Here is a 21,602-nt window from a genome sequence, read left to right on the forward strand (position 1 = left end):
AAAAGTATCATTATTTAAAAACTAGAGTACAGCAGCTCTTTCTACAACAGTGAGAAGTCAATAAATAATGAAATGGATGCCCCTGACACTGAGCTATGGACCCACTGAGAAAATAAGATGATGCTATTTGTTATCCACTGGTTTTTGGCTTTCCAGTGAGAAGCCCTTCACTTTCCTTTTCTCGACCAGCATCTCCACCTTGCTCAGAGCAAAGTTCTGACTGGATTAGTCTAAGAATTAGCATTGTATTATTACCATCTTAAGAAAAAACGTGACAAGGCTCAAAATCACAACCTCTCATTATACTTTGCTGTATATAGCTTGAACGCTCACACATTCCACTGTGAACATTTGGTTAACCGTAACAAAATAGTTTTTATTTCATCCCCAGGAACATTTTTAAAATGATGAACTGGAACACAGAATTTTGGCTAACCAGAAAATCCTAATCATTAATTTTTTAAACTATTGTCTGATTTAGGCTAAGAAAGCCAGGAAAAGTCAATAGAAGTCATCAGAGGTGCTGTCTAGAGAACAGTACATAGTTCTAATAACTAAATTTTTGGCATTCTAGAATGTTTTGCTTGAATGCCTGATTATTTTAATAAAAACGTTCAGAAAAATGGTAGTCTGCAATGCCACCCATCTACTGCTTACTCCACCCATTCCTTTTGTTCTTCTGCTCTCAGGTACAAAAATCAAACTCCCCTGTCTGTCCGCATTCTTGCTAACCAACCCTCATATTTCAAAGCAGAATTTTCTTTCCCTTGTCAGGTCATTTTGCTTTTTCTCAAAGTTTCTACTTATATCATAACATGTAGCTTGGCCCATGGAAAGCTGATATGCCCAGTCTTCTGGGGACACAGACTTCTGCTCATTTAGGAATGACATGATGGCAACACTGCCAAATTAGTAGGCACTTCCCATGCATTCCAAACACAGCAAAATGTACTTTCTGAATTTTCTACTAAGTGAAGATCACTTAATTTTTTTAAAAAAAAATACACAGAGAGAACACTGAGCTTGTTCCAGCATTACATAAATTCTTCTCTGTCCATCTGATGTTAATGTATGCTCAGTCTTGTTTCAATCTTCTGCCTCTCCTGAGACGCCTTTTCAATTAAATCCTGTTATTTAATCTAAGAAGGCCGACACTCATTGACCACTGCACTTTCTATCTGTGGATTTATGATAATCTAATGCACATCTCCCTTGGCAGAAGGACTGCCTTAGCTATCCCTATTCTCTGGCCAAGAAAAATGAAAAAAGGGGAGGGGGAACCATCACAAAAAGCATTAGCGCTTTCTGAAGCCAGGAAGGAAATAGCATTTATTTAACATAGCCAGAGACCTTTCACTAACTGTCAGACGTCCTTGACCAGCACACACCATCATGGCCTTCTGAATATGTGTGTTTGCTGCCCCCTTGCCTGGCTGCTTAGCTCTGATAAGAGGAACCCACTCCCCCGAGTGCCATTCACATCTGAACACAAGAGTCAATGGATTCAGAAGGGATCATTTTCAAAGGCAGATGCATTTACATTCTCCCAGTGTTGTTTCCGAAAGAATCACACAAGATTAAGGAGCAATATCTTGATGCCATGTAACCACTATCCGACAGATATTTGAAAGCAGGATGCTTTGCAGCTTATTTTTTTATTTTTCATTATCTTTCTAATTTTTTAAAAAACTCTAGCCACACACAGCCACATAATATGAACATCTTACTAATATAATGCTAGTCTCTAAATGATATCCACATTAGAGACTGAGCGAAGTGTTATTGTTAATATGTAATCTGCAATTTTGTTTGTACTTTCTATTTTGGGGGGTGGGAAATGACCCCCTCCCATTCAGAAGACAAAAATGATGGCTACAGAAGAACTATGCATCTTTTAACATTGACAATGAAGAAATTAAAATAGGGATTTTGTATACATTGGTTCAATAACTGATCTAAACAAGGAACTGCAGCCAATAAATCAGAAGAAGACCAAGTCTAGGGAGGGCAGCAATGAAGGAATTAGAAAAGATCATCAAGTGTAAGCAAGTGTCACTGGAGACCATGACCAAAATCATCCACACTCTTGTATTTCCAGTCAACATATATGTGTGTAAAAGCTGGACTGTTAAGAAAGCTGACAGGAGAAAAATTGATTCATTTGAAATGAGATGCTGGAGGAGAGCTCTGTAGATATCCTGGACCACCAGAAAGAGAATCAAGTGGGTCTTAGATCAAATCAAGCCTGAACTCTCTCTAGAGGCAAAAATGTTGAAACTGAGGCTGTCCTACTTTGAACACATCATGAAGGGGCAAGATTCCCTGGAAAAGACAATAATGCTGGGAAAGGTGGAAGGAAGCAGGAAAAGGGGGAAGAATAAATACAAAATGGACTGACTCCCTAAAAGAATCCACGGGCTTGAATCTGTAAGAGCTGAGCTGAGCAGTTGAAGATGAGACATTCTGGAGATTGCTCATTCCCAGGATCACCATACATTGGTGGTAACTTGACAACACATAACAACAATCACAATATCTGTATGGAGGACCAATGCATGAAGTCTTCTCAACAATATCCCTTCCCCAAGAACTCCCACACCACTTGTAAACAAGAAAGAACTCCTGGATAGCTCAGTGGCTTAGGCATCTGACTGCAGAGCCAGAGGTTGGAAATTCAATTCCCCCACTGTGCTTCCCTGACAGAGACTGGGCTCAATGATCCATGGGGTCCCTTCCAGCTCTGCACTTATAAGATGATGATGGTGGTGGTGATGATTTAAATAGCTTCCAATTATGAGGCTTTTTGCTGTCTCTAATGTTGTGTGGGCCTCTAGAGGATGAATGAATTTTCCTTTTCCCCAAACTAGAACAGAGCCCTGTGCTTTCATTTGAGCAAATTAAAACACGGGAGGAATGTAAGTGCAGCTTGAGTCTCCTCTTAACACTGTGGGTCATTTTGTCCATATATTTAGATACCCAAAATATATTTAGATACCCAAAATAAAAGGATTCGCTGAAGTTTTGAAAAAAAAATCATAGCAGTCTCAACTACGGAAATCTTGCTGTTCTGTATGTCTTTTCTGTCCAAACACTGGGGGCAGAATATCTCTGACTTTGTTTTACTTTTACAGCAAATACATGGAATGGATATCTTCCAAGATTCTGACTTTCCAAAAGACATGTACATGCCCAGATGTACAACTATGCAAGCTCCAACACCCAAGCCTTACCCACATGTGCTGGGCAGGACTAATCAGCTTAAGCTGAAGTCTTCTGAACTGCAGCTGCCTGACAGTACTGTATGTTATTGTACAGCAGAACAAAACAACATTCTTCAAGGTAATTACAGTGGTGCCTTGCTTAACGATGTTAATTGGTTCCATTAAAAATCGTTATGTGAAAACATCATTAGCGAAACACCATTTCCCATAGGAATGCATTGAAAACCGGTTAATCCGTTCCAATTGGAACGGACTGCTGTCCTTAAGCGAAAATCGCCATAGGAAACATCGTTGAGCGAAACATGGTTCCCCAATTGAAATGCATTGAAGCCGACTCAATGCATTTGAATGGCTTTCCGATGTCCGTTTTCGCTCCTTTAAAAGTGTCTTAAACTGTTTGAAACCTGTTTTAAATGCTTGCAATCGTTAGTCCACCTTGTGTAATGTATGCAAACTTAATTTGGTGTTGTTCTGAGTCTTCGTTAATTTTGGTGAATTTTTTTCTCTCTCATTGAAAAGCATTGGACGGAGCGAAAACAGACATCGTTAAGTGAAAATCCCCCATAGAGAACATCGTTAAACGATGCAGAAAATTCCTAAAAGAAACCCATTGGTAAGCGAATTCTTCGTTAAGTGAGGCAATCGTTAAGCGAGGCACCACTGTATAAAGATGGGGGCAGCTCAAACAAAAAAAATTATAACTTTGAAACTGGAATTTGAATTAGCACCAACATTGGCACAGGTGTAACAGTCTGATTTTGCTCTGTGTAAAATTTGGCAAAGTTTTGGCAAACAGTTCTTCTGTTATGATTTTTTTATATAAATAAAACTGTTTTAGAACCCCCCCATGCAGAAACAAGTGACCTTAAATGTCATCAGTTTTAAAATAGATCAAATAAATTGAGGACCAGTCTTTCTTATTTTGAAAGAAAATGATTCATCCAACCCACTTTTTAAATTTTTTTTTTGGAAAGAATCCAGACTACAAAGGCCGAAATACTAATCCTCAAAAAGGGCCTTTCAAAAGAGAAAAAATATGATTTTGTTACACAGACTTACCAGCAAGAAATCAACCCACCCACAGACCCATCCCTCCCTCCCTTCCAACTAGTGGCCAGGCTACTACTCGTAACATAAACATGTAATGAAACTACAACAATAACCTAATAAAACATCAAAACAAAGCCAAATCTCTAAATATAAAATAATTAATGCAGAAAATACAAAGGTACAACAGATGGTGGCAAAACAGGGACATTTATTCCAGAATTAATGGAATATGAGTGATCACAAGCAAAATTAGTCCAAGTAAGGCTGTGGAAAGCCTGTGTAAACAGCCATGTTTTCAGCTGTTTTCTAAAGCCAAGGAGGGAAGGGGCCTGTCACACTCATGTCAGGAGATAACAATGCAGCCGCCACAGAGAAGCCTCAGTTCTGAGTTGTTCATTCATTAACTTTATTTCGGTCAAAGCTCAGCAAGTTCTGAATTGTTGATTTCCAGGCCTCCCTCAGGGTGGCCACTCATAACATCCTAGAATAGGAGGTGTGGGTAGACATTCTGAAGGAAAAGTGCTCAGACAAGCAGCAAGGTCCTAAACCATTTAGGACTTTAAATGTCAGCATAAACACCTTGAACCTGGCCCGGAAGCATACCAGCAGCCAGTGCAAACATGTCAGGACAGGTGGTATAGGATCATATTTTGATGTTCTGGACAACAATCTGGCTGCTGCGTTTTGAACTTGATGCAGCTTACGAACCATCTTCAAGGGCAGCCTCACATAGAGACCATTGCAATAGTTTATCCTCAAGATTGGCAGTGCATGAACCACTGTTAGGGACTTCCTGCCAAGGTAGGGGCAAAGGTGTGTAATCTGCCTAAGGTGAAAAAAGTCAGATCTGGTCATGGCCAAGATCTGATCCTCCATTGAGAGGACCGGGTCCAGGAGGATACCTCAACTGGAAACTCGATCCTTCAGGGGGAATGCGACTAATTAGCTGACTCTCAGGAAGAGAATTTTTAAATTCCTTCTTGGCCAAACAGGCATTAGTCTTTACAAAGGGAGTCTGTGTCTGGTTGTACAAATATTTTAAAAGACATTTTTTAAAGAAGAGAGAACAAACACTCAAAAACTCACTTGTTTAAGCTCTGAAATTACTTGTTTTGTGGTTGGGGGTAGTCTTATTTGATGTAAGCACAGCTTTCGTGCCTATATCCTGTCACAGTTTCAACCATTCCACATATCTTATCACTGTACAATTGTCTGGTAATTAAGAAAAAACTTAGCTCCCATTCACCCTTGTCAAAAAACAGTCATGAGAATTGGTTTGTAATTAGGCAAGAATTGGTTAAGTGGTGAAAAAAGCTGTCCACTTCTGGGATTTTTTGTTGCTTGGTGTCATTTTGTGAATGGTAGTGTGCACAAGAGGGTATCTTGACTTGCTGCCATTTGTGTCTTCAACATTCAGGCTGCCCTTTGCTATGCAAAACTCGGCATCCCTTTTCCTGCTGGCAATATCAGGCCATTTCCTGGTGTTTTGATATTTGCATAACTCTTCTGCTATTTCCTTCATAAAACCCAGCATGATTTACATTAAACACATGCACCAGGTCATCTAGTCTGTAGCAAAGCAGACACATTTCAGCAGTGTTTGCACCACACAGTATCTTTGTCCAGAAGTTGGGATCTTCAATAAGAAAGAGGCCTAATTGACACATGCCATAATGTATCTCCATAAAAAGGAGTCTCAAGCAACTGAATACAGAAGAAATATTACATACATCCTCAGAGGATTTATTTAAATCTTCACCAGAGGTTCACGACTTGATGTATTAATGTAAACCTTAATATAGTATAGGTCTCAATTTTCCAATTAGCTCAATCCAGCACACCTATTTTTTGTTGCTGTTTAGTCGTTTAGTCGTGTCCGACTCTTCATGACCCATGGACCAGAGCATGCCAGGCCCTCCTATCTTCCACTGCCTCCTGGAGTTGGGTCAAATTCATGTTGGTCGCTTCGATGACACTGTCCAACCATCTCATCCTCTGTTGTCCCCTTCTCCTCTTGCCTTCACACCTTCCCAACATCAGTGTCTTTTCCAGGGAGTCTTCTCTTCTCATGAGATGGCCAAAGTATTGGGGCCTCAGTTTCAGGATCTGTCCTCTCAGTGAGCACTCAGGGATGATTTACTTAGGTATATATTTTATAGCTGGATATTTCATAGAAACATAGAACTGGAGAACTAGAAAAGACTCCAAGGATCATCACATTCAACTATACACCAACGCAGGAAATCCCTGACAAAAGGCTATCCGACCATACTGAAAAACCTCAAGGAAGGAGTCTACCACCTGCCAAAGCAATCCATTCCACCATCAACAAGTTCCAAGTGTCAAGAAACTCTTCCTAATTTTTCAGGGAAATCTTTTTCTCATAATTTGAGATATGCATATGTTCTCCACTAGGCGAACAAACTCTTTCTCTTCCTTTCAAGAATGAATTATTTTTAAAGAAGAAAGTGACAACTACAACAATACTGATGATTTAAAATAACATCTATCCTAAATATCACTAAGATATTGATATATAACATGTTGATAAGGAAAAAAAGGTAGGTAAATTGGCATTTCCCAGCAAGGGAGAAATCCATTTATTATTTCTGACATCATTTTAAACAGTCCCAGTCCTCTGGCTTTTATGTATAAACATGTGGGTGTCTATATCTACCCCCTGCTTCTGGACTCTCATTGAAAGAATAAGAGTATTATTCACATTTTTGCAGAGGGAATGAATACAGCTGCTGACCAGAACAGGTTAAATAACAACTGTTTCTAATTAAAATGGTTTGCTGACTTTGCCAGCCTGAAGAAAAATTATCCTTAAGTTGGTTTTAAAAGTGTGGGCTCACAGTCAGTCCTTTAGGGATCTGATAGAGGAGATGAGATGAGGAAGAGGAAACAGGCATGATGAAATCTGTTCCCATTTTCAGAATCAGATGGAACAGTAGCACAGTTTTATATGTTCTGTTCATTTTTAAAAAGAACTCAGAAAATACAAACCAGATAGCTATCAAAGGGTTTCCCTGCTCTTTCCTCTAATCTTTAAATGGTCTTCAGAGAAGTCAACACAGTATTTACTACATAACTGAAAACCCAAATGTATCTTATACAATATACTAATCACAAGGCAGCCTGTAGAGTCTAGTAATTAAGCAAATCAAGATAATCCCCTTGAGTTCTGGAACCAGCTCCTTACCCCAGCTGTTACACTGTCAACAGCTGGCACAAATTACTAGTAACATTTGGCTAACTGGATAATAAGGAGGACAGTCTGTGGTTGGTCCCAATTCTACTTTGTTGATCTGTTTCACAAAAGAATCTTAAGATTCTCTTATTCTCTTCTGAAACAATGACAATACCTCAAAGAACAGTCTGGGTTTCATATCACTAAGATGTGGAAATGTTAATTATACTGCTCTCTGAAGTTAATGTTTACAGAGTTGCTTAACCCAATATCTTGTAATAAAATCAGCAGCTATTATATGCAATGAAACACTACAATCAAGTAGATTTAGGAAAGTGGATGACACAGGTACGTTTCCAAGGGTGCTTCCAAATTCACATTAAAAAGTCTGTAACAAATGGTTTGAGTCTTGTAACAATTTAAGAAGCTTAGAAAAAGCATTATTTCATCTGCTATCATAAAAATACTGTATACCTAGAAGGTTGAACATTAAAATGGAATCTAGATTAGCACTGAGTAATTTAAACATTTGAGGCAAGCAAACATGGTAGTCTTGCTTCAATCCTCCTGTGTTTCCATTGCTTTCATGGGCAAATGTGAAAAAGAAGAATGGCTTTTGCAAGGATTTGAAACAAGATTTAATACTGTGGATTTGAAACAGATCAATTAAGAGCCTCATTCAAGAGAACAGCTTCAAATTAAATCAAATTACTGTTTTAGTGGCAAAATCAGTATTGAATAGGTTTAGAAGCCACATTTTCCCCTAACAAAACCATTTAGAATCCACAGTCCATGGCAATCCCTGAAAGTATAATTAGCACATTTAAAAAGTAAACTATTTTTTATAGTTTTGTAGTGCGTAAATTTAGCTTCCAGTTCTAAACACAATTTTAATAATTTCAGCCACTGTTTAAATCCTGAATGATTAAATCTGTCAAATTTATAACAAAAAGTGTACCAGACCATCTAACCACTGAAGACTGCCCCTGCAATATCTCAACAGTGAATATTCAGCATTTACATTTTCATTGGACATGTACTGTATTAGATATAGCATGAAACATTTCGATCAGATCTTGGGTGCACATCTGCTTCCTCTCAAGCGCCAGGCCTTGACTTGGGAGAACAGCAAATGTGAAGAGACTGGAAAGACACACTATGGCCTCAACAATCAAGGCGGTTTAAAAAGATCACTGTGGCCATAATAAGCTCCTTGTACCTCTGCAGGTTGGCCTCATCTCCCACCTCTCTTCAGTAACTAAATTTAAAGTTCCACAGCCTTCCCTCCTTAGTGACCAAACGGCCATTGGGCCAGGCAAGGCAGTGCAGGCTTCAAGCAGGAGCAGCTGCAGCACCAAGACCAAAGTTGCTGGAAACGTAAACTTGTGTGGGCCATTTGAGTCCTTCTTCAACTTCCCATTATATGCCAGACATGGTATAAAGTGTATAGGAATTAACCAGAGGTGGCTTAACTCAGACAAATGTATACAGCTGTTTCTCCCATGTCCTAGTAAACAAAGGTAAATAGAGCAATCTCATCTTGTTCCTGCTGTGCCCTGGGCAGCCCTATGACCATGCCCTCTAGTTTCCAGACCATTTGTGCTCATTATTAATTATGGCTCAGTTACCCAGAAGGCTGCTCAGCTGAAAAGTACAAATGTCTCCCCCCCAAATCACAAAGACAGACTCAATATTTTTTTAGTTCTTTTTCTTTCTAAACTCTCTTTTGCTACTGGGGTTTGTATCAGTATTGTGGTAGCAGAAGCTAATGCTATATTTAAGGTAGAAAATCAAAAGTAGCACTGAACAACATTTTACAAAAGGAAAAAAAAACCAACTCTGGATAGACTTGTTTCATGTACCACAAATTATCGAAATCAGCGAAGTTATTATTTCAGCCAGTAAGCTATTGAACACATGGTGTTCTATTGTATAGCTGTGGAGGTCAACTATTTAAACTGATATTGAACACTTAGAATTTGCACACCACAACTGGTTGATGTCTACCACCTGTGCACCATTCTATGACAGAACAAGAGCAAGAATTCAACTGTAATCCAATGGAAAGTCAGATAACATGTTCATGGCTGTCCACTGTGAAAACAAGCCAATCAGGGACAGCTCTAGTGTCCACTGGGCATCGATTTTCACTAGAATGACCACAATTCGCTAGGAATTCCTCCAGTCAGCTGTAGTCAAAGTATCCAGGTCCTCAGAGGAGTTTTTGCACACAGACTGGAGGCTCAGTGTGCTCTTCTCTGAAGCCAAGCAAAGGGAGGATGCTGGTTAAATTCCTCTAGCTGCACAGCAAAAATGCAGGGCTTTGTAGAACAGAATAGCTTCAAGTTCTCCAGAGTAGTCCATTCTTTTTTATCAACTGGCACATACAGTGTGACTCAAAGAGATATAAAGAATAAAACACTTTTTCTTTACTTACAGTTCTGAATGAATCAAACAGCAAACTGACATAACATGGCTTGCTGACTTTCAGCAACAGGCCTCAACAGACTTACTGGATCCCAACAGATTACAGAGATGGGAAGAAAACAGAGCAGAAGCAGGGAAGGAATGTGCGGCTACTGCTGGATGGATTGACGATCATCCAAGCCCAGACAGTCCCACTCAGTCAAGCCTACTAGAGGCAGTATGCGAAGTTGCAAATGCCCCAACAGAGAGTGGGTGGAGCGAAGATTTGGATTTTTTGGCTACAGCTGCCAGAATTCTGACTGGTGGAATTCCTTGGTGAATTGTGGTGGTTATAGTTTAAACAAACAAACAAACCCAAAACTCCTGTGCTTAGAGTTCAACCTGCCTTTAGATGAACTTCAGAGTGTGTAGAGGTGGGACTGGAGGGTGGAGAAGGAGTGAGAGTCAGTTTGAATGTTGTTTGAGTGTGAGAAGGATGATTGGAAAGAGTTTAAAGTATGGGTGTGAAGGAATGAGATCATTATCTGAGAGCTCTGAATTCATCCATGAATTTAGTTCTTGGATACCTTAAAAACAAACTAGGACAATTGACACTCAGGTCAAAGAAAGAACATGAGCATGAAGGCTTGATGAAGGGATGTAATAAATTACAGGAACTCTCATTCTCAATGACAAAGGGTATCAGTACACCACAAAACACCCTCTTGGAAAAAACTGTGAACTGCTGACAAGTTTTTGGCTGCTGAAGAAGAGCTAAAAGACCGCCACTTTCCCCCTCTTACATGACACATCTCAACAGATTATTTGAACCAGAGCTGTTTAGAATATGCTGAAGAATGACAGGGAAAATATGCTGTTGCTGATTTTGATTTCTAACTTGCATTTAACTCCTAAGCATTGTGTTAAGAAGCTCTAAACGATATGCACACCGAGCTTAGCTGCTACTTCTAGCTTTGAACAGCCATTCTCTTCCTAAATGAAGACAAATTTGCAAAAGCACTCACTGCAATAACATATTTTGCTCCATAAGTGATATTCATCCAAGGGAATCTGATGAGAGGCAAAACTGTGAAACAAAATTGAACAAGTTTCTTAAATTCCTGCAATGGCTGAAAACCCAACCTTCTAGCAATCAAACAATGAAGTAAAGTTTTACAAGTGCCACCCCAAAGAGGGTAACCCGAGTACACTTATCGCATTCTAGCCTTAGCAAGACTTGGAGCACATGCCAAAAAAGAGAGACTACATTCCCCCATCAATCTCTAGAGTTAGAGAACTATGTCACATATGGTCACGACAATTCCAAGTCGACCCAGGCTAAATTAACTTTATGGGATAACCTGGATTTAAAAATTGGGAAGTCATCCTTTTTATGTAGAGTGTGGACAGAGAAATTCTTATCTTAGACCAATTAATTGCACTGGATGACAATTTTTTGCCATTTGCCAATGAGACGTAAGTATAACCTGCCAGCTTCAGCCCAATGGCAGAATGTAGAATTACAATTACCATATTTTTCCGTGTATAAAACAACACTTTTTCTTAAAATAATTAGAGGAAAAATTGAGGGTCATTTCATCACTGAAGTAAGGAGAGGGGGAGGGATCAAAGCACTTTGATCCCTGCTTTCCCCTCCATGTTTTGCAAATAACGTGGATGGGGAAAGCGATTCATGCTTTCCCCCTACACTTTCATTGCAGAAAGTGGATGGGGAAAGCGGGTTTTTGCAAAGAAAGTGGAGGGGGAAAGCATTTTCCTCACAAGAAAGTGGGGGGGGGGAGCTGGAATCAAAGCACTTTGGTCCCTGCCATTCCCCTCCATTTTCTTGCAATGAAATAAATTTTGGGTTAGAAAAGTGGGGGGCATCTTATACATGGTGGTGTCTTATACATGGAAAAATACAGTATCTAAATATGGTCCAGCAGCACTGAGTGCTGTCAGAGTCTCCTGTACGTTTGGAAAAGGCTTATTGCATCAGTCCAAGAAAATAAACCTATATTATTTCTTTTTAACTATTTACTGTCAGTTAATAAATATGATATACAAGATCTTAGATTAATGGACTGGAAACAATTCTTCACACACTACCTTATAAGTTTTCTTATGCAACTTATACAATTCTGATTCAGCCTATGATTTATCTCATAGTGTTTATGTCCGTGGCTAGAAAAAAGTTGAGAATGGCTGTTGTAGACATAGGAAAGAAAGTAGAACTGGTGAACAGAAGAACATATGTGATAGCTTCTTCTGCTGGGGGGTGGGGGTTACAGCCAGCACTCCTAGCAGGCCATCTGCTCTCACCCTGCAGCACCTGAAAAGCTTAGTCACAGCTGCCCCTCAGGACTTGCAGGAAGGGTGAGAGCTCAGGTGTTGCTGGTGAGTAGGATGTGAGAGAACAGCTGGTCAGAGAGGAGGAGGGCATGCCAGTGACATCTTCTGGGTCTCGGATGCCTGGTCAGGGGTCAGCTGCGTAGGAGATCTGGGGAGGAGGAGCTGGAGCCCATCCTCTATGGGTTTGGAGAGTTTGCCTGGGAGAAGGACGACAATCTGTGGTAGGAGCCTCTGAGCTGCTTTCCAGTGGGTAGGGGCAGAGCTCAAGAAAGAGGGGTGCCCAGTACCTCCTCCGTGGTCCTGAGACTGCTGAAAGGTCCAGCAGTGCTCAGCCCCACTCTGCTGAGGCACTGGCAGTGCAAGCAACAGCATGAGAGGAAGAGGCTTGCTAAAGAGTGGGAGGGCAGCTGCCTCTATCCATTCTCGCTGAAAAGCTCCCAGCCCAGTCCTCAACTAGGCTTGTGTTGTTTTTTTTACAAGGATGCCCCAGTGATGGGAATTGAGGCCAGTACTGAACTATTTCTAGGGGACTAGTGCAGGAAACTCACTCCCCTGGGGTAAGGAAGGGTGTGACAGGGAACCACTGTGCAAAGTATCTAATTCAATAAAAAACCATGTCACCAGCAACCTAGAGCCAATGGGATTATTAATGCGAGGGGAAAGTGGTGCTCACAAAACTAAATGACTGTACAAGCAACATGAGTAATGAAAACATAATAGCAATCCAGAAGCATAGGAAGCTGCCTTACACTAAGTCAAATCGTTGTTTTATAAGGTGCAGCATTGTCACTTCTCAGTGCCCAGGGTTTCAGGGGACACTCCTTCCGAACCAAACTGAAGATCCCTAATGCTTCCAGATGGTCCCCATCCCCATCCCTGTATTTCTCAGCACTGCCTCATTTAGCTTCCAAAATCAGATGATATCTAGTGTGATCAGGATGGCAGGGTGACACAGATCAAATGCAGTCAGGTCAAGGATAAAATGGTGGAAGGAAATGTGTACAACCCTGTAGCCCTTGGGGAAAAGACTGGATATACACGTAAATAAATAAGAAGTCTGGATGTACCTAATTGAGGGAATTTTTGCTGCTAAACTAAATGGGTACTTTTGTCACCATCATGGAGGTCAGTGAATCTTATTAGCAAGAAAAATAATTTGACTTTAAGGAAATAACAGTTTGCCTGGTGTTTGTAACATTAAAAGGGAAACAAGTAAGATACATAATGTATTCTAGTAATTTTCTGTCTCTTAGCACAACATGCAAATTATGATAATAAGGTACATTATTTTCTGGTATGAATAAAAAGCTTAGCAAGCAAAATGTAAGAATTTCTATAATGAGCCTGAACCAGTTAGATAGGAAAAATAATAATGATTTCCTGAAAAATAATTATTAAATTAAGATCCCTTGGGTCATCCATCTATGAATCTATGAAGTGGTCACTGTCTTCTCATAAACATTTTCAAATAAAGAATATTTTGGGATCTCGCTACTTGTCTGAACGTCTTCTGCCAAGTGTAACTGGCTGTCTGATCCAGTCCTCATAGACCTCACGCCCGTGGGGGTTAGCTCCTTGTTTCTGGCAACTAGAAAGTGGAGTTTCTCTGCAGTGGCACCATCTCTATGGAATGCTCTCCTGCAGGAAATATGACAGATGCCCCTTCCTTTGCACATTTAAAAAGTTCCTAAAAACAGAACTATTCGGAGAAGCCTTTCAGGAGAATCTTCCCCAAAGCTGGGACACTGGAGGAAGAAAGAGAGGAACAACATAGTATGATTTGTCTCTGGAAATTGTTTTGCCACCTGTTTTGGGTTATGATTTATGCCTGGGATAGGTCTGTGTTATTATATAATGTGTGCTTGTTGTACTCCATCCAGATTAGAAATTTGCTAGATGGTTAGTATATAAATTGACTGAACGAACGAACAGATGGATGGATGGATGGATGGATGGATGGATGGATGGATGGATGGATGGATGGATGGATGGATGGATGGATGGATGGATGGATGGATGGATGGATGACGGATGGACGGAAAGACAGACGGACGGACGAAGAAATGAATGAACCAATGAATGAATGAATGAATGAATGAATGAACAAATACATAAATATTTTACCAGCTCTCTTGGCAGAAAAGTTTCCTCTTGACGAGCAACAACTAGAGAGACCGTCTCTCCTTGCTTTGTACTCCTCAACGTAGCTACAAGCTCTTCCTGGGTTCTGCCACTGATGTCTCTACCATTTACCTGATGCATGCCATAAAAAAATACAAGCAATAAAGTCATTTATTAGCACATCTTGGCTGCGGAATGAGAAATCTCACTGTTAAATTAATGAACTAACATACTCTCAAATGACTGGTTTTGCCTTGTAGACCAAGGCTACAGATTAAATGTGGAGGGTGTTGCACATGCTGTGTGCTCATTTATTTTTAAACCCATCCCAGACCTGCATGGGATATTCTCTTGTTTCTTTCACCACTGTAGCCCCCTGTTCATGCTGAGTTGCCCAATTCAAAGTGCTGATTCTGACTTTAAAAAAGAAAGAAAAGGAAATATACCACCCCATAGTGCTTCAAGCACTCTCTGGGCAGTTTACAAGTTAATTTTGCAGGCTACACATTGCCCCCATCCCCCAGCGAGCTGGGTACTCATTCTACCAACCTCCGAAGGATAGAAGGCTGAGTCAACCTTGAGCTGGCTACCTGGGATTGAATCCCAGGTCATGAGCACAGTTTTGGCTGCAGTACAGCAGTTTAGCTATTGTGCCATGAGGTGAAGTGAATTGCGGCTTCATTACTGAAAGAATCATTTCCTCCAAACATACCTAGCAGATACTTCTTTCAGTGCCTCTACCAAGTGAGATGTGGAATGCTGCTTCTGAGGAAAGGGCCCTTCTTTTTCTCACAATCTGCTTGTGAAGTGCTCTCCCTCAAAAGCATGCCTGGCACCTATTTGTGGTCTTCTGGGTATCAAGTAAAAAAATGTTTTGTTCTCCAAAACCATTTAACTCTGTACAAGGAGTCTTGTGGTGCAGTGGTTAAACTGCAGTATTGCAGTCAAAACTCTGCTCATGACCTGGGTTCAGTCCTGAAGAAATCAGGTAGCTGGTTCAAGGATGACTTAGCCGTCCATTCTTCCAAGGTCAGTAAATTGAGTAACCAGTTTGTTGGGGGGGGGGGTTTGAGCAATGTTTAGCCTGTATAATTAAATTGTAAACCACCCAGAGAGTTTTTAAGCATTATGGAGTAGTATACAAGCAGCACACTTTTCTTTGCTTCTTTTAAATCTAAACTCAATCTAATTTATTTATCTGTGTTGCTGAGAGCTTTTGTGATATGTTTTATACTGTAGAAGAATAAAAAGCACAGTGATCTTTATTGAATGGTGGCACAGAAATGCTTTGAACACAATGAATAGTCAAGCAAACAAGAAGAATACATGCAGAAATATGTCAATACACCAGTTACATTCCTTCTGGCAGCAAGAATATAATCCTTAAATTGATGTGTGGGTATGTCTGGGGGGGAGACATAATTTGGTGTTGTTAAAAATAAACTTTAAGAGCTACCCAGTTCCAGCTTCTAGAATGATGACTGCAATATATGGAGATGCTAATAGTCTAACTGAGGTGGAAGGGAAGACTTTTTGTAGTCACCATGATTAAACAGCAGTGAATAGGAAATAGAGTCTGATCTAATCTAAAGCAGATGTCCAAAGATCTGCGTTATTTGCAGATCTACTTTCTTTCCATCTTTAACACTCTCTTTCTCTCTCACACACACACAAAATCTGACTATGCTGACAAGTTAGCCTGGCAAACATGTTACATTTAAACCCACTGATTTTTTTTAAAAAAAATACTTAGTAATATGTTGCAAAGGAATAATTGACAGACCTCCAGTATTCTGTCCCCTGATTGTAAACGACCATCTTTAACAGCTGCCCCTCGGGGCAAAATGTTCTTTACAAATATAGGTCCAGGACCATGGACTGAAGAGTCTCTTGTAACTACAGTGAAACCAAGTCCTTCAGGACCTAGAAGAAAACAGACAGAAAAATCTGCAAATCTGAGAGCAGTGAAAAGTTTATCATCAAAAGCATTTTATTTTAAGAACGAGACACTTGGATTCAAGTGGATCTGTGTTATACCAAGTGTCACTGTTGTGCTTCAATCACCTGCTTCATTTTAATAGTGAATTAAGGTTGTATTTTCAACTACCTCTGAGTGGCTTCTTTCCCCATCAGATTTCTTCCAACTACAGAAGTCATTTACTTTCCACCTCTTGAGTTATGTCCGTTTTTCTTGGGCAAGGAATGAAATATAATTTATGATCTCAAATCAATGACACAGTGGGTGAAATCCTGCTGCACAGCTCTGTGTACACAATGTAGACGTCATCAGCAGTGACAGCAAATCATTGCTGATTAAAAGTTTCCTTTCATGATTTAGTTGCATTCCATTATGAGTCACAAGCACTCTAAGATCACAGTGATTTCCTTTAATCAGCAGAAATCTGGTGTCACCTCCACTGTGCATGCAAAACTGCACAACAGAATTTCAGCCATTGAGAGACAGGAGGTCAAAGGCATAGTAAAAATATTGACAAGACCTTATAAGCCACAAAATCTTATTGCTCTCCCCTATAAAGCTGGGGGCAGATGGGCAGTGGGTAACCCCAATGAGAAGAAGTCCACTTAGAATTGCTAATCACCCCTGCTCTTCATCCACTTTCGGATGCTTAAAAAGTGTTGAGCTGCATGTTTCGACTTGAAATGTGGAACACCATATTTTTATTGCAATATTTCAACACTCATTTAAAAATATTCATGATGTCTGATGAGATTCCACTAATTCTAAGACTGAAAGGGCACACAAATCACAACATAATGGCTCAGAAAAAAAAAACACAAAGAGAATCTTCTGCCTTGCTCCTGGCTGGCTTGGAGGTGCACCAGGGAGCAATGGGGCACTGCAAGGAACATGGGGTGCTATGGTGCACGTTTTGGAACATTAAAATGATGGCAAATATGGCTTCACTAAGAAACAAACCATCTCCCTGAAGTGTTGCTGAAGTCTTAGCAACTGGCAGATGGGTAAAGTCTTACCACAAGTCAAATAGATTATTTAAGTAATTCTCACCAATATTCCTAGGCTTCAAATTTAATATTCATGCAGTTGCAGCTATTTCAAATATGCTGACGCAATAACTCCTCTTTGTTAAACATTTCCAATTGCCATCTAGGAACTCCAAATTTATTTATTTAAATTACTTATATGCCTCTTTTCTCCCCATAGGGGACCAACGGTAACTCACAACAGATAAAACAACAGATTTTAAAACGCTGTATAAATATCATATTTTTTAAAAAAATTAATCATATATTAAGATTTTAAAAATCAAGTTTAAAAAACAATTTAAAAACATTTAAGGGCTCATCTGGTTCTACTTCCTTTACAAAAAATGAATCAAACTAAGCAATTATGCAGCTACATAAAATATATTAGTCATATGTAAAAATTATCATGGTAGGAAAGGATTAACACCTTATAATGTAATTCATACCTTTCTTGAGGTCTATTCTTATCCTCTTTGCATTTTTCTTGCTGCCAAAGCCCATCAGTGGAGATAAAGATGGTGATGATGTCTTCCTACCAACCCTTGGAAAGTTAGGGCTCTTGGCAGGATGCAATACTGTCCGTGTACCAGTCTCCAGCTGATTCATTCCAGACAAATCTAATTCCTTTGGCACTGGCTTTGAATGGATGGGAGGTGGAACTTTCATCTTTGAAATATGTTCAGCATTATCTGAAGAATATAAAGATGCAATGACAGACTTCTCATACTGTTCACGGTTGTATGGAGGAACCACTTGTAAGGTGATAGCTGGAGCTTTCATTGACTGCCGGAAGAGGTCTTGCGCTCTGTTGAGGAGAGTCAGGTTAGGGTGAGACAGTAATATGGAAAAAGGCTTGAAAATGTCTGTAATATCAAGCTCAACCAATCTGAAACTACATCACAGAATGGCTTTTAAGAGTTTTTTTCTTCTTCTTGCACCACCTGGCACAGCTCACTTAGGGAAGATGGTTTGTCATTCTAATGTGTATTTACCTCAGCATACAGAGTTCTTACATTTCTTATCCTACGTTGCCTCATAATTATGAAATGAAATACAATCTGTAAGACACTTGCCCAAGTGCCACCCCATGACTTCCACAGCAGAAGTAACAAGAACGACAACTCGTTCTGACTTACGGAGATTCCAACTTATGGTAACCCCTTCCAGGGTCTCCTAGGTGTAGAGTATTCCTAGGTGTATTCAGAATGGATTTACCATTCCCTTTTTATGAGGGTACTATGGGGCTGTGCAGTTTGCCCAAGGCTATACAAGCTGGCTTTCTTCCCATGAGGCACAGTGGAGAATAAAACCTTTGAACTCTGACTCTGGAGACAAATACCTAACTCCCTGAAACTAATTCAATAATATATCCATTGGAACACACCTTTTTAATAAGCAGCAGGTTTCAAAATCTAAGTGAATAAATGTTACATGCATAATTCTGACACCAACATATGAATCAGCAGCAAGATTTTGAACCATTTTCAAAACTAATGACCAGAAATGAAATAACTGACTTGCGTATAAAAATAAAATGCCAGTAATGAATCTATCCTCTGAACTGAGGAAGCTAATAAATTTCTTAAATACAATTCTAATCTTCAGGGCTACATATAACAAACTAAGTTCATAAACATTTGCCCATGTTAGTTTTTGTTGTTCAAAATGAATTGGATTCAAGAAATGATTTATGGCTTCTTACTCAAAACAGGCTGTGAGGTTGTTAGGTAGATTGTTAACAGCACCATTCCAGGTGTCTAGTAAAGTGAAATCTGGTCATCTACAGTATTTCCAGAAATGAAATGTTACACTCCCAAAGAGTACTAGAAAAGATGGTTAAATTTCATAAGCTACGGAGGCAAAATTCTGATATTTAGTTTTACACATTAAAACTGTTTGACTGTTGCAAGTCTGATTTGACCTCCACTTACATATATCATTAGCTGTTGGAAGAGTAAAACAATAAAGGAAAACTCACTGTGAAAAAGTTTTATCAGCAAGTTCTGTGTCATTAATTTTCACAATGCACTCATTTTCATGGAAAAGCCCTTCCCTCTTAGATCGGCTATTTTCCTCAATGCCTCGGATAAAGAGTCCTAAAATCCTGGGGAAGAAATGTCAGGTACATTACAGTGGTGTCTCGACTTACAAACATCCGTACTTATGACCATTTTGAGTTACGACCAGCTCCGGTCGCAAAATTTTGCTTCTACTTGCAACCAGAACTTCCACTTACGAACAGAACAAGGCAGGGAAGAAAGGTGGGAAATTCAATTTTCTAACTGTAGGTGGTGATGAGGCTGCTTCTTTGTAGCTCTTTCGCCCTGACAGTTAGAGTGAGTGTAATTGAAGGAGGCTTGGGACCGCCTGGCTTCTGTTTCGGAGTGAGCGTGTGTATGTGTTTGCAGGGAGTTAAGGTGCTATTTTCTGCTTTTTAAAAACTGTTCTGGGTGTTTTTGCAGCATGGTTTTCAGCTGGGTGGTTATGTTTCTGTGCTGTGATGGGTCTTTGGGTTTTTCCCCCTCCCATTTCCGATGGGTCTTGGGGAGTTTGTTTGCTTTTTAGTTCCCCCACATTTCCGAGCTTGCACAATCTGCTTGATTGCTTTTTGCTCTCTCGATTGCATTTGCAATGAGTCTTGCACAGTTGATTGGTAACCCCCCCCCCTTCGGGCTGGAAGGGATTAATCGCATTTCCAATGAGTCTTGCAGTGATTTTTTAAGTGATTTTCCCCCCTTCGGCCAGAATGGATTAATTGCATTTCAATGCATTCCTATGGGAAATGGTGCTTCGACTTATGACCACTTTGAGTTACGACCATCTTCTGGAATGGATTATGGTCGTAAGTCGAGGCATCGCTGCATTTGGATTTATAAAAACCTGTCCTGAATTCAGATCTCACTGGAAAATTCTATCAGTCTCTCCTTCCCTCAACAGCCTCCTGTACCCTCTGAACATCTGTCCTGGATGACAGGAGGACCTACCAGAAGGGTGGCTGTGGAGCAAGGGACTGGAGGAAAGTACCTCCTGCCCCCAGTCGGCTAGTCTTATCATCTCCAAGATCAAAAAGGTTCAATGGCAAATTTTACATCAAACCTCATGTATTTTATAATGCAATCCTATATACTGTATGTCATTCCTGGATGATGCAGGTCTGGTCATGATGACCCACACAGTAAAATTATATTCTATCTGCACTGCTTGCATTAACTATTGTCTCTGCCCCCTTATATTTTGATAACTACTACTGTCTTTCTCTATATTTTACTACATTCCTTTTTAAAAAAAACTATTAGTCACCTTGAACATTTTATTAGGAAGATAAAAATCCTTAATGACATATTAAGCTATAGTGATAAAATCCAGTTATCTCTGCTACAATATTTTACAATATTTTTGCTATGTTTGTTTTAAAGCATTTACTAAAAATATTGTTGCAAAGTCACACAAATAGCATAACTTTTGCTGTAAGTCAGGGGCTTCCAAACTACAGCCCGTGGGCCACATTTGGCCTGCCTTGCCTTTTTATCTGGTCCAGTCCAGACTCTAGGACCTTTCCCACCCTGCCCCTGCCTTCCCTAACAACGACTGGCAACAGGGTTGGTCTTCCTGCCCTAACATGTGCTCTCTCTCTCTCTCTCTCTCTCTCTCTCTCTTAGCCTATCCCCTACGGGCAAAAAACAAAACTCCTGCTCTTCCCCAGGCTTCTCTCTTCTGTCCCTCACACTTCCTGGGAGCCCTTCCAGGGGACAAGCTCCCTCCTACCCTTCCTTGCTGGCTGCTGCTCGTCTCCCTCCTGCCTCTCAGACCAGATTAGGGCAGGGGGCACCCGGGGGAGCTTCTGGAACCGGTAGAGCCCAGGAGGCAGAGGTGCAGGAAGGAGATCAGAGATATAGCCCCGGTGGCGGCAGCAGGCTGGCGACGTGTGCTCTGGGGAGGACAAAGGACGGCCGATCCCCATTCCAAAACATGACCATCAGCTCAGATACCTGTAAGGCTTAGATCCTTGTAAGATGGTTTTAAATTTTAATACTGTATATATGCTGCTAGCCTAAAACAGGAATCGTCTCAGAAAACAAGGAAGAAATACCAGGCTTCTTTCGATTTATTTATCTTCTATTTTCCCTTGGAAAGTCTTTTATTTCTATGCCTTATTTATGTTGGGCATGCGGTTCCACTCCCTTGCAGTTCAGTGCAGGAACCTCCCCCTCCCTTCTCGTCATTAGTTCACCACCAGCAAACGTGGGCTGCTC

The 21,602-nt window shown here is 40.3% G+C and overlaps 1 protein-coding gene across 2 annotated transcripts in view; it reads right to left on the reverse strand.

Annotated features, from left to right (window-relative positions):
• Positions 1 to 21,602, reverse strand: part of PARD3B (par-3 family cell polarity regulator beta) — a 621,722-nt gene that overhangs the window by 398,825 nt on the left and 201,295 nt on the right. For both annotated transcript variants that reach the window (XM_072978456.2, XM_072978451.2), the window contains exons 7-10: positions 19,328 to 19,453; positions 17,796 to 18,154; positions 16,127 to 16,266; positions 14,347 to 14,475 (exon numbers count right to left, since the gene is read on the reverse strand). In XM_072978456.2, coding sequence (XP_072834557.2) covers positions 14,347 to 14,475; positions 16,127 to 16,266; positions 17,796 to 18,154; positions 19,328 to 19,453 — 754 coding nt within the window. The remainder of the gene's footprint in view (positions 1 to 14,346; positions 14,476 to 16,126; positions 16,267 to 17,795; positions 18,155 to 19,327; positions 19,454 to 21,602) is intronic.

This window comes from Pogona vitticeps, chromosome 1 (assembly GCF_051106095.1).
Source record: "Pogona vitticeps strain Pit_001003342236 chromosome 1, PviZW2.1, whole genome shotgun sequence".
Taxonomy (NCBI): Eukaryota; Metazoa; Chordata; class Lepidosauria; order Squamata; family Agamidae; genus Pogona; species Pogona vitticeps.